The sequence below is a fragment of the Leucoraja erinacea genome, chromosome 7 (genome assembly GCF_028641065.1).
Source record: "Leucoraja erinacea ecotype New England chromosome 7, Leri_hhj_1, whole genome shotgun sequence".
Lineage (NCBI taxonomy): Eukaryota > Metazoa > Chordata > Chondrichthyes > Rajiformes > Rajidae > Leucoraja > Leucoraja erinaceus.
The window spans coordinates 25448943-25465094 of NC_073383.1; the positions used below are offsets into that span (position 1 = coordinate 25448943).

The following is a 16152-nucleotide window of genomic DNA, read 5'->3' on the forward strand; positions in this document are numbered from 1 at the left end:
CACATTTACATTTACTTCAAAGCTTTTAGTTCTTGCGTTCTTCATTTGCATCCCACGGTGTGAGTCACCAGGCCTTGTACCTATCCCTCTAGCTACTGTATCTTCAAAGAAAACAAGTGAAGTTAAGTCAATCAATGAGCACAGCCAGCACAAAACCAATATGTACATACACCATGCTTAAACAGCAAACATTTAGCTGTAACCTTTTCATCAAGCAGGTGCTGTGTAGCTTGATGTTTTAAAACAAAGATTGCAGCAGATGCTAGTATTATGATGTCCTACGTATATCCAGAGCTGTTTCTGAAATTTCAAGAAAAAGAATAGAAGCTGTGAGAAATAAGTATGATCCAAAAAAAAACTCCTTGGTGATTGCTTTCACACTATGATGTGAGAAACTAAATAATGAACGTCACTCCAGTTCTAATCAGAAAGTCTGATATTTATTTGGTCATGTGACAAGTTCAGATGCTTTGATATTATGTCTCAGTGCAGAATTTTATCAGGATGCAGTGTTTTTATTTAAAGAAGTTTATTCATCAGTGCACTGTATAACTGCTGTGAGAAATTAAGAATACAAACTGCAAGCTGTGTTGAGAGGAAAAAAGAATTGCAGATCCTGGTTGATACACAAAAGGATACAAAATGCTGAGTTACTCCGCAGGTCGGGCAGCATTCCTAGAGAACATGGACAGGTGACGATTCAGTCTGAAGAAGGGTCTCAGATTCAGATTCAGATTCAATTCAGATTCAATTTTAATTGTCATTGTCAGTGTACAGTACAGAGACAACGAAATGCATTTAGCATCTCCCTGGAAGAGCGACCAACCTTTCTGGTCCCACCTTTCTGTGTTCTCCAAAGATGCTGCCTGACCCATTGAGTTACTTCAGCACTTTGTGTCCTGTTGTAATGAGAGTTTGAAACAACAATATAGGTAATATGGCAATGGTCATCTTACAGCAATTACCTCTGTTTTAATTATGCAGTGCTGATTCTCATTTGTTTTTTATTGAATGACATCCACTTGATTTGTTGTTGACCATGTTTTATTCTATTTATTTTTCATGTACAGTCTCCAAAATATTTATTGAAGGTAAGAATGGCAAAAAAATGGCATTCATTGTCAGCTCGTTCAAACTCTTTAATGTGCACAATTTTCAAAATCTGTGGTTTTATAATTCTTGGAATAATCATGTACAACATGAAAACGATTGTCATTCGAGGGATTGTATTGAATTTACAATGTTTATTTTCGGTATTAATTTTACAAAGTTGTTCTTTCCTGTACTGCACAGCAAGCAATCCCTGATATTCCACAGACGACGTTTGAGCACTTTGTGCTACCACTATCAATCGAAAGAAGTGTGCCGACCTGGAACGTTGTCTGTCCTGTCTGTGATGAGCCATGATGATGATATGCAAGTGTCATGACCTTTGTATCAGATGACTTGGAGGTCAGATCACATGTGCACTGTGTAAGCCTAGATAGGAGGCTACATTTCAACGCCACTTATTCAGCAAAACAATGCAGGAAGAGGGCAAGACTGTTGCACAATTTGTGACGAGACACAGACAGGTGTCTGTAGGATGCAAATAAATGGCTGCTGATGTGTAAAACCAGTTTTAGGATCAGGTTGTCCAGCATTGCAGGTCAGACAAGCTCAGGAGAAGGCTGCTAGAAAAAGGGGTTGAGTTAAACCTTAATGGTTCTTTGTCGATTGCAGCAGCACTGGGAGCTATTGAGGGACAATTTCACAGCTTGAAATTGAAAGATTCCAAAACTGGGCAAGTTAACCAGCTGTCCTACGGGAGACCAAGAAGTACGCCTGAACGTGAGATTGAGTGTTACAGGTGTGTAACATTTTGCTACACTGGCAGATCCACTGAGAAAGTTGACCAGGAAAGACGTATCGTTCCAGTTTGGTAGTGAACAGAGAAATCATTGAAACTGAGTCTAATGAGTGCAGAAACCCTTGGATATTATGATCTAGTTGCACCAACAAAAGTCACAGCAGATGCTAGTCCGGTCGGCTTAGGAGCAGTGTTGGTACAAACACATGCAGATGGACCCAGAATCATAGCATACGCCAGTCGATCATTAACCAGCGTGGAGAGAAGGTATTCTCAAACTGAGAAAGAAGCATTGGGACTAGTGTGGGCCTGTAAAAGGTTCCATGCAAACTTGTACGGCATTGAATTCGAACTTGTTACAGATCACAAGCTGCTGGAAATGATCTATTCGACAAGGTCTAATGTGCCAGAGTAGAACGTTGGGTGTTGAGACTCCAACAGCACAAGTACAAAGTAGTCCACATTGCTGAGAAAACAAACATTGCGGACCCGCTGTCGATACTGTTGAAGGATGAACAGCTGAGAGCAACATCCACGCTGAAGATGGAAGCAGAGAACGATTCGTCGCAATTCAGTTAACGCCAGGAGCCATGACAATGAAGGAAGTTGAAAGGGAATCAGAACATGATCCTGAACTCAAGGATATCAGAGAACGTATTCACAGTGGACAATGGGATCAATGCCCTTACAAAGCATATGTTCCCATAAAAGATGAATTTTGTGTAATTGGTCACTGTGTGCTGAGAGGTAGCAGATTGGTGATCCCGCTGGACCAAGGATCATGTCATTAGCTCATGAAGGAAATTTAGGCATCGTCGGTACTAAACAGAATTTGCGGAGCATAGTGTGGTGGCCAGGTTGTGAGAAATATGCCGAAAAATTTGTCAAGACATGTCACGGATGCCAAATCACAAACAGGAGCAACCCACCAGAACCAATTAGAAGTACAAAGTTGCCAACAGGACCATGGGTTGACATAATTGTTGATTTTCTTGGACCACTTCCAACAGGTGAATCAATTATGGTCAAGAGCGGAACTCACTATCAAAACATGGAGGGGACGGGGACAGGGACACAATTTTTTGCCGGCCATACGCGCATGCTCACACTCACACACACGCGCGAGGCTTCGGAGGCTCAATCCAGCGCTAAAAACGGCGACTTTAAAATCGGGATCACAAAAACTTGGGGGGGATGTCCCCCTCCTCTCAAAACATGGGGGGGGATGTGTCCCCTCTGCCCCCCCCCCCAGGTTTTCCGCCCCTGATTATGGTAGTGGTAGACTACCCTGAAAAAGGGTAGTCTTGTCCTTTTGCCACCCTGAAAAAGGACAAGAACGAGATACGGGTGTGCATTAATCCGAAGGACCTGAAAGTCGCGATCAGGCGACCACACTACCCCATGAAACCCATGGAAGATGTTGCAGCTCAAGTCGGCCAGGCCACAGTCTACTCTTGTCCTTGATGCCAAGAGTTCCTTCTGGCAAATACCACTCGACAAACGCTCCTCCGACCTGACAACGTTTGCCACTCCCTATGGCAGATTCAAGTTCCTACGGATGCCATTTGGTATTAACTCTGCCAGCGAGGTGTTTCAGCGGTCAATGGAACAGCTGTTCGCCGGCATGCCGTGTGCCATCACCGTGGATGACATCCTAGTCTACGGGAATAATGCCGCTGAACATGACAAGAACCTCCGCCGGGTCCTGGACCGGGCCCGGCAGATCAATTTAAAACTGAACAAAAAAAAGTACAGATTCCGCGTCTCTGAAGTGCCATACGTTGGGCATATCTTCACTTCTAATGGACTGAAGCCCGACCCGCAAAAGACAAATGCAATCTCCAAGATGTCAGCCCCAACCGACGTCCTCGGTCTGCAACGATTCCTGGGCATGGTCAATTACCTCGGGAAGTTCATACCTAATCTCAGTGAGCTGAGCTCGTCCCTGAGGCAGCTAACTAAAAAAGACACTGCCTGGTCCTAGTTTCCACAACACCAGCAGGCTTTCGAATGTCTGAAGTCTAAGCTGACCAGCACCCCGACACTAAAATTCTTCGACCTGCGCCGTCCCATTGTTGTTACCTGTGATGCCTCTCGTTTTGGACTAGGTGCTGCCTGCCTGCAGCTCTACGACGACGGATCGCTGTTACCGGTCTCGTATGCCTCGCGGACCATGACCGACACGGAGCAACGGTATGCTCAGATCGAGAAGGAGCTCCTGGCGGTGGTGTTCGCTTGCTCAAGTTTAAAGACTTCCTATTCGGCAGCAAATTCACAGTCGAAACCGACCACCAGCCATTAGTGACTATCCTCAACAAACCCATACATGTTGCCCCCGCCAGGCTGCAGCACATGATGCTGCAGCTCCAGCGTTTGATTTCCAAATCGTATGCAAGAGGGGCACTGAGATGCATGTGGCCGACACTCTGTCTCGTGCCCCACGAGCCTCCTGTGACCGTCACCCTTTACGAGCAGGAAGACCTGTTGGTACTGAATGTCAACTTTGTCCCGACCAAGCAGCTACAGTGCCTGACCGAGCACACCGCCGCTGACCCTGCGTTGCAGCAGCTCGCAGCCGTTATCAAGCGCGCGCGGGTGGCCCGACAGACGCACCACTTTGCCGTCGCGTGCCCAGCCGTTCTTCCTGGTCCGCGATGAGCTGGTGATCCAAGATGGTGTTATCGTCAAGGGCCACAAGGTCGTGGTCCCAGCCTTTCTGTATGATCTATACTACAACGCAGCCCACAGCGGTCATCCTGGGGTCGATGCCACTATTTCTCATGCCCAAGGACAATTCTACTGGCCTGGTATGGCCAAATACATCAGGGACCGAGTGTCCTCCTGTTTCTCCTGCAACAACCTCGCCCCACACCAGCAGCGCCAGCCCCTTTTGCAGCAGCCGGCGCCTACCATGCCCTGGACATCGCTGGCTGCCGACATATTCGAATGGCGGGGCAAGCAGTTTCTCGTCCTGGTTGACTCGTACTCCAACTGGTTCGAGGTGGACATACTTCCTTCCATCACCTCTGAGATGGTCATCTGCAAACTGCGCAGGCACTTCGCCACCTTCGGTGCCACTGTCCGCTTGCAGACCGACAATGGCCGGCAATTCACAAGCGTCGAATTCAAGGCTTTCGCTGCCGCTGCCAGGTGGAACTTCCATCACCTACACCAGCAGCCCTGAGTACCCTCAAAGTAACGGCCTGGCCGGGCGGGCTGTGCGGAGTGCTAAGGGTCTGCTAGAGCAGCCCCGCCTGTCCAACTGCGATTTCTACCTGGGCTTACTTAACCTACGTAACATCTCCCGGGACCGGACCATGGGTTCCCCTGTTCGGGTCCAGCCGCGTCGCTGATGTCGATGCTTTTGGATGACAAGTTTTTTGATTTCTAAGGGGAAGGATGTAGATGGTTCCACCCACCTGTACCCAATCGCCCAACTCTCTCTCTCTCTCTCTCTCTGGTTCCAGCCTGTATGCAGTCAGTGCTGCTACCCTATTAAGTAAAGTTACAAGTGTGTGCTCGATGAAGTCAACTGCCTGTAGCGCTGTCTCACTACAATTCCGACAATGGACCCAGTAAGACGTTTTGCGAGAGATCGAAATGGCCACAAGCTAACGGAGAAGTAGGGAGACCAGGATACGTTGAGAGACTGTTGGCTGTGATGTGATCACGCAAAGGAAAGGTGCGGCAAAATAAGATACCAGAAGTGCTGACTTTAAAAACGAGGGGCCAGGCACTCTGAAATAATTCCTGGGGATGATGTGCTTGTGAGGCGAGATGGTGGCGGTAAGATAGACACTCCTTACCATTGCCAGCCCAACAGTGTTGTATCGAGGAGTGGCAGCATGGTAACAGTCAAGTCTCCAGAAGGTGTTATCTACAAGAGAAGTGTATCGAGCATCAAAAAGTACATGTCCAAGGACAAACAAAATGAGGTACCTCAAAACCCACCAAGAGCTACTGATTCAGGGGGGCAAGATGACATTTCCGAGGTGGTGACCAGAGTTCCAGAGCAGAGAAGGTGTCTGGGTGACAACACTTTGGCAGATTCAACAGACTCTGATGCTTCTGTGCCAGCTGGTAGACTGTACCGTGAAAGGAGAGTCCCCAAGCGTTATGACGATTTTGTGTTATAGATTATGATACTGTTTATTATGATACTGTTTATTATGATACTGTTTATTATGAGCAAGGAGTTTATTAAGGTTACAAGAGTGTAAAAAGTTGCATTTGTTTTGTAGTTGTAATATATTTGTTTCGTGAGTTGTTGGAACACAAATGAAAACTCATATTTTGTAAGAATTTAATTGGAAAGTATATTAGAAATAACACATTAATTTAAAGTTTAATTCTGGTAAAGGAGGGATGTCATGATGATGAGTCATGATGATGATATGCAAATATCATGACCTTTGATCAGATGACTTGGAGGTGATCGATATTGCAAATAGGTAGGAGGCCATACCTTTGAGATAATCAGAAACATGAAATTAGGTGGAGTAGGCCATCGCCCTTCGAGCCTGCACCGCCATTCAATATGATCATGGCTGATCATCCAACTCAGTATCCCGTACCTGCCTTCTCTCCATACCCCCTGATCCCCTTAGCCACACGGGCCACATCTAACTCCCTCTTAATATAGCCAATGAACTGGAGACCCTCTGTGGCAGAGAGTTCCAGAGATTCACCACTCTCTATGAAAAAATTCTTCTCATCTCGGTTTTATTATTCCCCTTATCCTTAAGCTTAATAAACAGGCCAGGAATGGAACCTATAAATATTGTGACAGTATCATTATTATTCCACATCTGAGGTCAGGATGTGACATGTCCATTCCCCCCACATATGTTGCATGACCTGCTCAGTTACTCCAGCACTTTGTGTTTTGCTCGATTCCAACATCTGCACTTCCTTATTTCTCCATATGTTGTGTTGTGCTATGCTCATTTGTTCAGATCTACAACACCTACTAAAACTGAAAACGGAAAGTTTACACGTACATTCAGTGAGAAGTGTGCACTGAAGCATATTTGGTAGGAACATACAAGACAGTATCTTTAATTGAAGTAAGAATTTTGTAAATTTGTAAATTTGTAAATGCAGATATGGAGCCTAAAGTCTGCTCAATGCCGCTACTCCAACATTTGTTTCCCAACATCTAATCAAGGTGCATTCAGGCAGTTAAATTAATGTGGAACTAGGTGGAACAGGAGTGCTACTGTTGACTGAGGGCGGCACATTGGCTCAGCTGATAGAGCTGTTGCCTCACGGCACCAGAGACCCGGGTTCGTTCCTGACCTCGGGTGCTGTCTGTGCAGAGTTTGCACATTTTCCCTGCGACCATGTGGGTTTTCTCTGGGCGATCCGGTTTCCCCCCGCAGTTCATAGATGTGCAGGTTTGTAGATTAATTGGCTTCTATAAATTGTCCTAGTGTGTAGTTGGCCGTGTCCAGACTGTATCTCTAAATCTGAACCTCAAATGACTCGAGCTTTGCATTTGTTTCCCACCACTGTTGACAATGCAACAATGTCTTCAGACCTCATTCATTCCTAGACTTGCCTGATTGCAGATCCCACCATATTCCAACACTAATTGCAGTCTCCAGGACTTCAATCCTTTCATCCATCCCGTGTTCATGGCCTCCATGTTCCTTGTGCCATGCCAAAAACTAAACTTCAGTACTGTGCAATATCAGCCAGCTGCCGATTCATCGGTCAATTCGTCTCTTTGCCATGACAATGAGGCCCATGAATTTGGATTTGCATTAAACACATTTTTTACAGGTGAATATCAAGTGTTAATCTAAATAATCAATATACTTATAACCAGAGGATAGAGAAATAAATGGAGAAAATACCTGCAAATGTATGGAAGGTATATTCAAAGTTGAACATTTTTTCAGCTCCAGATTAGTATAAGGCATCCAATGGCAGTGCTTGGGAGCATCAAAACATCAATTTCTAGTGTTTCAGCTCCGTCAATATATCAACCATGCTGTCAATTTTGAGTATGCGTCACATGAAATCACAATTTACTGGGCAATTTATGGAAATGTGGCAACTTATACCAAAAACTATTCAAATGTTGCCACTTTTTGTATTCTGTGAATTCATTTTTACCGAATGGAAGTTCTGTTTTACTTTTTAGGACTATTTTAGAAACAAGAGCTGCTTTAATGGGGCAATCTTTTCCAACGTGTATTTTTGCCAAAGAATATTTGACATGGTCACCTTAACATCAGTGTGATTTGAACATCTCAGGAACATGTCATTCACTACCTGCAGAGAAAAGTTGATGTTAATAACTAAAACTTAAAACGTTACATATGCTAAATGTCCTTTTATTTTCTCCTTTTGTCATTATATTACTAATTTGGCTACATCAGGTTTTACATGCTTGAAAGTTGAGGAAAAGGAATACATTCTAGAATAAAATTCATATTTTCAAAAATATACTGAGCATATTTTAAACTTGCATGTATTCAAACAAATTTTTTAAATCCATTTCTATTTATTTTTTAACCCTGTTGCCATATCTCCATATCTGTTCTCTGACTTGTTCCGTACCTTTTCATACCTTTAGTTTCCCTGTCCCCGGACTCTCAGTCTGAAGAAGGGTAATGACCTAAAATGTCACCTATTCATTTTCTCCAGAGATGCTGCCTGACTCGCTGAGGTACATAGAAACATAGAAATTAGGTGCAGGAGTAGGCCATTCGGCCCTTCGAGCCTGCACCGCCATTCAATATGATCATGGCTGATCATCCAACTCAATATCCCATACCTGCCTTCTCTCCATACCCTCTGATCCCCTTAGCCACAAGGGCCACATCTAACTCCCTCTTAAATATAGCCAATGAACTGGCCTCAACTACCCTCTGTGGCAGAGAGTTCCCAGAGATTCACCACTCTCTGTGTGAAAAAAGTTCTTCTCATCTCGGTTTTAAAGGATTTCCCCCTTATCCTTAAGCTGTGACCCCTTGTCCTGGACTTCCCCAACATCGGGAACAATCTTCCTGCATCTAGCCTGTCCAACCCCTTAAGAATTTTGTAAGTTTCTATAAAATCCCCTCTCAATCTCCTAAATTCTAGAGAGTATAAACCAAGTCTATCCAGTCTTTCTTCATAAGACAGTCCTGACATCCCAGGAATCAGTCTGGTGAACCTTCTCTGCACTCCCTCTATGGCAATAATGTCCTTCCTCAGATTTGGAGACCAAAACTGCACGCAATACTCCAGGTGTGGTCTCACCAAGACCCTGTACAACTGCAGTAGAACCTCCCTGCTCCTAAACTCAAATCCTTTACCTATGAAAGCTAACATACTCCAGCATTTTGTGTCTATCTCCTTAATGATACTCTGTTCCTCCTATGAAGATCAGATGATCTTTTCCCAGGCTCTGTCTCATTAAATATTCTAAGTAATGAATATTGGGATGGTTCTCTCTGATCACCTACAGATATGGAGAGCATGACTTTATTTGGTCTATCTGGTGTTATTTCCCACGTAGGAAGTAACAAGATGGGGCGAAGTACCATCGCTTTGTAGTGCAAGGTGTTGTTTCTACCTCGACACAGTATTGTTAAATTCTCCAGGTTTTAAATGAAGCATTTTTCAAGTCGTATTCACATAGATAACTCCCCTATCACTGTATGTTTGTAGTACATTTAGGAATACATGTAGTTTGAAAATTACTGAGGAAAAAAAGTTATTAGTTCATAAATAAATTAAATGTCTTTCTTTTGCCTCACAAAAGGACATAACAACAAATTATGCACTAAGCCAAACACATACCTATGTTCTAAATATGTTTACATTGCAAACACAAATGCATACCAGTATTTATGATGGTAATGTAAGCATAATCCGAAGCCATTCATTTTAGTGCTTCATTAGATTTGATGAAATACGTTGTATGAAAAATATAACATCATCAAAATGTTAATAGAGTATGGTGAATATGGCTACTTTGAAGACAGAATTTTATATTAAGGGCAAATTTTATGTTGGTTTAATAGTAAAAATATGAATTGAGTTCTGCATTAATATACAGAGTATGCCTTTAAGCTAGTACCCTTTGATTTATTTTATTTTTATTGACTCTCAATTGCTGATTCCCTGCATTTTTTGCTTTGTTAATTTTATCACTCTGGAAATAGTAGTTCTTGGAGGTTAAGTTTTTTTAAATTTAAATTATAAATGTATTTCCTGTCCTTTAACCAGGTTGATACACTGGAAGCAATGCGACATCCTGACGAAACAACAAACATGAAAAGACAAACTGTGGCCTCTTATTTTAGGGTAAGATTATTATTTCAGTAACAACTACCTTCAAGTAAAATATGGCATTAATAAGAAAAATCTAATTTTCAGTAGGACTAAAGAACTTAAAAGGGAGCATGCATTTGTTGTTGGGAGTGGGAAGGGGGTCCCACTATTATGTTCAAATACTGATGGAGGTCATTACATTGTTTAATATTGTGCATCTGCTTTTGTTGTCATACTGTATTCTAAAAATATTCCTTTACATTTTGACTGAAATATTTTATCAAAGAAATATCATTGCAAATATATTATGAAATCATATACTTATTAAAACTCTGATCTTGTTAGTGTGTATATGTGTGTGTATATGTGGTTGTCTTTACATCTTCGTGAAAAAACGACATGGTAACGATAACATTTTACATATTCCGGTTGACATTTTTCCCGTCAAGGCTGGGATCACCTGATCTGAACATTTCATGCTTTATTTCTCGACATTACTGATTAAAGTTTAAAATCATCAAAAGACTGAAATTAAAACCACCAGCTTCAAATGATGACGTCACAATGGCTCAGCTAGCAGAGACCAGCCTGAATGAAGATTTCATCCTATATTTGACACGTTATTCGCGATTAAAGCTTTAAAAATGCCAACTTTCACAAGATTTTTACATATTCTGATTCACATTTTTTCCCTCGAGGCCGAGTTCACTTTCACTGAACATTTTAAGCTTTATTTCTCGACTTATTATTGATTAAAGTTTAAAAAAATCAATATACCTTTAACTTCAAACCAACCAGCATGAAATTATGATGTCACAATGGCAAGACTAGCAAGGGGGAGGCCGAATTGCTATTGTAACACGCAGGGCAAGTGCAATTGGAATTTGTTTTAAAGATCACTGCTGAGGAAGGCAAAGGGAGTGCTGGAATCTTACGTTCGGGAACGACTTGAGTTGGAGATTTATTTATTTTGCTCCAACCTTTCTTTTTTTTGGCATCTGGTAATTTGCACCAGAAATTGTTAATTTAGTTTTTTCGTTTTTTAGTTTAGAGATACAGTGCAGAAACAGGCCCTACGCTCTACCAAGTCCGATCCAACCAGTAATCCCTGTACACTAACACTATCCTACACACTAGGCACAAAGGAAATTGGGTGGCTATCAGTCAGCAAACAGTTCTTCATGTGAATATTATTTTTCTATCTGGCAGTACTCACTGATGGATCTCCTGTCTAAAATGGTGGTGGGTCAGCCTCATTTTGTCCGTTGCATCAAACCCAATGATGATCGTCAAGCAGAAAAGTTCTTTGAAGAAAGAGTATTGGTTCAACTGCGGTACACTGGTATCTTGGAAACCATACGCATCCGTGGGCAGGGATATTCTCATCGCATCCTCTTTGAAGACTTTGTTAAAAGGTAAAAAAAAACATGGACATTAGGATTTGTATTTTTATAAAATTAATTGTATCAGCACAAACACCTGTCGCAGCTGTGCACATCCGCAAAAAGAAGAAATTTGTCTCTCAAAATCTCTAACCTCGTGTTACTTCCACAGGATTCCAGATTCTAGTCTTTGTGTTGCCCTTTTTCGTCTATGTTTTTCTGCATCAGAATAAATGAGAAGCCCTATTGTGGTCTTAATTCAAATCAGTAATTTTACAAAAAATGCAATTACACCGACCAAGAGCCAAGGATTATTGGTTCACGAGTCAATGCCGCTTGAAGGAATGTTTGTTGCAAGAGAGAGTTCACAAAAATGATCAAAAGAGAGAAAGTACATTTTTATCTTCTGAATGCATGACACATGAAGCATATGAAAAATCGGATACATGAAATAACTGAAACGCAGCATAAATATAATTTAGGTGTTTACCGTAAAGGAATTGTTGGTAGGAATTCTGAGTAAAGTTGCACTTTTGTAGGTTACCAATGCCTAATCCATAGTGTGCTGTGAAGATTCACCAATCTAGGCATTGGAGTTGGGATGTAGTTGGATTTCCATGATTGGTCAATGTTATGGGATGACGATTTTAATGCACTAAATTTTGAATTTTAAAAGAGAAGGAAGTTTTATAAATGTAATAACAGATGCTGGTTTATACCAAAGATATACACAAAAGCTGGTGTACCTCAGCGGGTCTGACAGCGTCTCTGGAGAAAATGGAGAGGTGACAGAGACCCAATCAATTCCCTGTAATAATGCTCTCCTTCACCTAGCAGAACTTGTCCTCACCCTCAATAACTTCTCTTTCAACCTCTCACTTTGTCCAAGTTAAAGGTGTAGCCATGGGCATTCACATGGGCCCCAAAAAGCCTGCCATTTATGTTGGTTACATAGAACAGTCCTTGTTCCAAATGTACACTGACCCAATCCCCCAATATTGTCTCTGCTACATCGGCAACTGCAACAGCTGCCTCCTGCACCTGTGCAGAATTCATGGACTTCATTAACTGCACCACTAACTTCCACCCTGCCCTCACTTCACCTGGACTCTCTGTGACACCTCTCTCCCCTTTCTTCATCTCTCTGTCTCCATCAAAGGGGACAGACTATCGACTGACGTCTACTGCACAGCTACAGACTCCCACAGTTTTCTGGACTACACTTCCTCCCACCCTGCTTCTTGCAAAGATGCTCTCCCCTACTCTCAATTCCTCTGTCTCAGCCGCATCCAAGACGAGGTTTTCCATACATCAAAGATATCCTCATTCTTTAGTTAACGTTATTTCCCCCGGGCTGTCATAGATGGATCCCTTACCCACGTCCCTTCTGTGTCCCATCGTTCTGCTCTTGCACCTTCTCTCCCCAGATGCAATAAAGAAAGGTCCTCACCTTTCACCCCGCCAGCCTCCGCATCCAACACATCTTTCTCCAACATTTCCGTCACGTAAAATGTGATCCCACCACTAGTCACATCTTTCCATCTTCACCCCTTTTCTGCCGTCTGCAGAGACCGCTCGCTGCACAACTCCTTGGTTGCCTTCCCACCCATACCAGCACCTCCCCAAGTACTTTCCCTTACAACCACAACACCATGTAACACCTTTCCTTATAGTTCCTCCCTCGACTCCATCCAGGAACCCCAGCAGTCCTTCCAGGTGAGACAGAGGTTCACGTGCACCTCCTCTAATCTCATCTACTGCATCCGATGTTCCTGATGTGGGTTCCTGTACATCGGCGAGACCAAGCGTAGACTCAGCGACCATTTTGTTAAACACTTACGCTCTGCTGCCAAGGTCTACTGGATCATCCAGTTGCTAACCATTTTAACTCCCCTTCCCATTCCCACACTGACTTTTCTGTCCTGGGCTTCCTCCATTGCCAGAGTGAGTCCACACGCAAACTGGAAGAACTGCGCATTATATTCAGCCTCATATTCTAACCCAGCAGCATAAACACTGAATCCTTCAATTTTAGATAACCTCCCCCCCCCCCCCCCCCCCCCCCCCCCCCCCCCCCCTTCCAATAATTACACCCCCCCCCACTCCCTTCCCCTGAACCTTGGCTAGCCTTGCACTGGTGTCTTTCAACCCCACCGCCACCCCTTCCATCAAAGATCCTTCCACAAGCTTTGCAATTTGCTTTATTTATTTTGGGTTCACACATGCTTCAACCCAACAATCTGCCTATCATGGAACCAACCCCCTCGCCTGAAGTCACCTTACTGTTGTAGGCCATGATTTGTTTGGCCCCCTCTTCTCACCCAGTTATTTTTCCCAGTTCCCCCTGCAATCAGTCTTAAGCAGGGTCCCGACTGGAAACATCACCTATCTATGTTCTCCAGAGATGCTGCTGCCTGACCCGCTGAGTTACTCTTTTGTGTCTATCTGAGGTTTTATAAATATTGATTATGTAGTGCATTAATGATTGTTATTACAGCACAAAATTATTTTAATAATCTGATCAGTCCCCGCAGTACATTCTGCAAGGCCATTTGAACATTGTATTCATCGACCATTCAAAAATTTAAAGCATCTAAATTGGTGTATGTGTGGTCAATAAAGCCTCCCACCCTTGCTTTCTCAATATTTCACCAATTAGTCAAAAGAGCATCATTCACATACCAGCTGAGATGCCATGAACAGCCTTTCTGTATGCACTCTTAAAAATATTTTGCAGCCATATTTCATTGACCTACATGATAGACATCATACTGTTTTGATGTGTATTTCTTTTCTTTTAGCCTCAACAGTAGATTTTTTTGTTGTTGCGAATGCAGGGTACAGATTATGTTGTGGTTTTCATATATTTTGGAGATATACTTGCGTCTTTTTAGTACAGGTCCACCACCGATTTTTTGGCAACTGGTGGTTCAACGTCTCCTTTAATCTGGACAAAATTACGAGAACGCACTTAAAATCCACCCCCCGGGGAATTCCCATCGAAAATGTGGCATCCAGGCCACTTGAGGCGGCTGATCACGAACGCATCGGGACTTCCACGTCGATCAGCGGGTCGAGTTTGCCCTCTGTGACCAGGGCTCTGCAACTCTGAGTCAACCGTAGCCGGCAGATCCGTTCCCATAGCCGACAACCGAGCCGACTTTGCGGGCCCGTATCTCGGCGACATAGACGGACCATTCTAATACCATTGGACTCCTCGCGGAGGCCGTGACCTCTTGGTCCAGCAAAATGGATAATTCAGAAAGGCTCTGGGACCCGGGGTGCCGGAATATCGGTGGTGGACCTGTTCGATATTTCTAGATCCAGTCAGAATATCACCTTCCAATGGGATCTCATCTCTGATTGACCAATAACATCATATTGCTGGTCGTGTTTGTGTCATTTCTTTTGAGCCACCCAGCATCTGAAGGAAATGTTGACATTTTTCACGTTATTTGGTCAACCTCATATCCTTGACCTTGACTCATTACTAAAGTTAATCGCTTCTGCAGAAGACACACTCAAAGTCTCCTGGACTAAGCAGTCCATTTGATCATTAGAGTCATAGAGTTATAGATTAATACAGTGTGGAAACAGGCCCTTCGGCCTAACTCGCCCACACCGGCCAACAATGTCCCAGCTACCCTGGTCCCACGCCTGCGCTTGGTCCATAACCCTCCAAACCAGTCCTATCCATGTACCTGTCCAACTGTTCCTTAAACGATGGGATAGTTCCAGCCTCAACTACCTCATCTGACAGCTTGTTCCATACACCTATCACCCTTTGTATGAAAAAGTGACCACTCAGATTCCTATTAAATCTTTTCCCCTTCACCTTGAACCTATGTCCTCTGGTCCCCGATTTCCCATCTCTGGGTAAAAGACTTTGTGCATCTACCCGATCTAGTCCTCTCATGATTTTGTATACCTCTATAAGATCTCCCCGCATCCTCCTATGCTCCATGGAATACTGACCCAGCCTTATCAACCTCTCCCTATAGCTCACACCCTCTAGTCCTGGAAACATCCTCGTAAATCAGTTCTGAACCCTTACAAGGTTGACAATATCTTTCCTATAACATGGTGCCCAGAACTGAACACAATATTCTAAATGCGGTCTCACCAAAGTCTTATACAACTGCAACATGACCTCCAAACATCTATACTCAATACTCTGACTGATGAAGGCCAGTGCCAAAAGCCTTTTTGACCAACTTATCTACCTGTGACTCGACCTTCATGGAACCATGCACTTGTACTCCTAGATCTATGCCATTCCTTCATCGTCACTGTGTCATAGTCCCTGCCTAAGGACAGGTGAGATCAAATACGTTACAAGGAATGGGACTAGTATAAATCCTCTGGCAGCCAGCATAGTATTGTTGGACAAAATAGTTCCCCTCATAATTGAGATGAAATACGAGATCTAAGAATGCGATAGTTTTAACAAAAAAGAAGTAAAGTCCTGGAGTAGACACAAAACGCTGGAGGAACTCAGTGAGACAGGCAGCATCTCTGGGGAGAAAGAATGGGTGACGTTTCGGGTCGTGACCCAAATTTAGTCTGAAGAAGGGTCTCGACCCGAAACATTCCTTCTCCAGAGATGCTGCCTGTACCACTGAGTTACTCCAGCATTTTGATTTAAACCAGCAT

General features: G+C 43.4%; 1 protein-coding gene across 1 annotated transcript in view; it reads left to right on the forward strand.

The window, feature by feature from the left end:
- Positions 1–16152, forward strand: part of myo3b (myosin IIIB) — a 414745-nt gene that overhangs the window by 207835 nt on the left and 190758 nt on the right. Inside the window, exons 24-26 of the mRNA XM_055638011.1 lie at positions 1071–1091; positions 10073–10150; positions 11327–11532. Of these exons, the coding sequence (XP_055493986.1) occupies positions 1071–1091; positions 10073–10150; positions 11327–11532 (305 nt within the window). The remainder of the gene's footprint in view (positions 1–1070; positions 1092–10072; positions 10151–11326; positions 11533–16152) is intronic.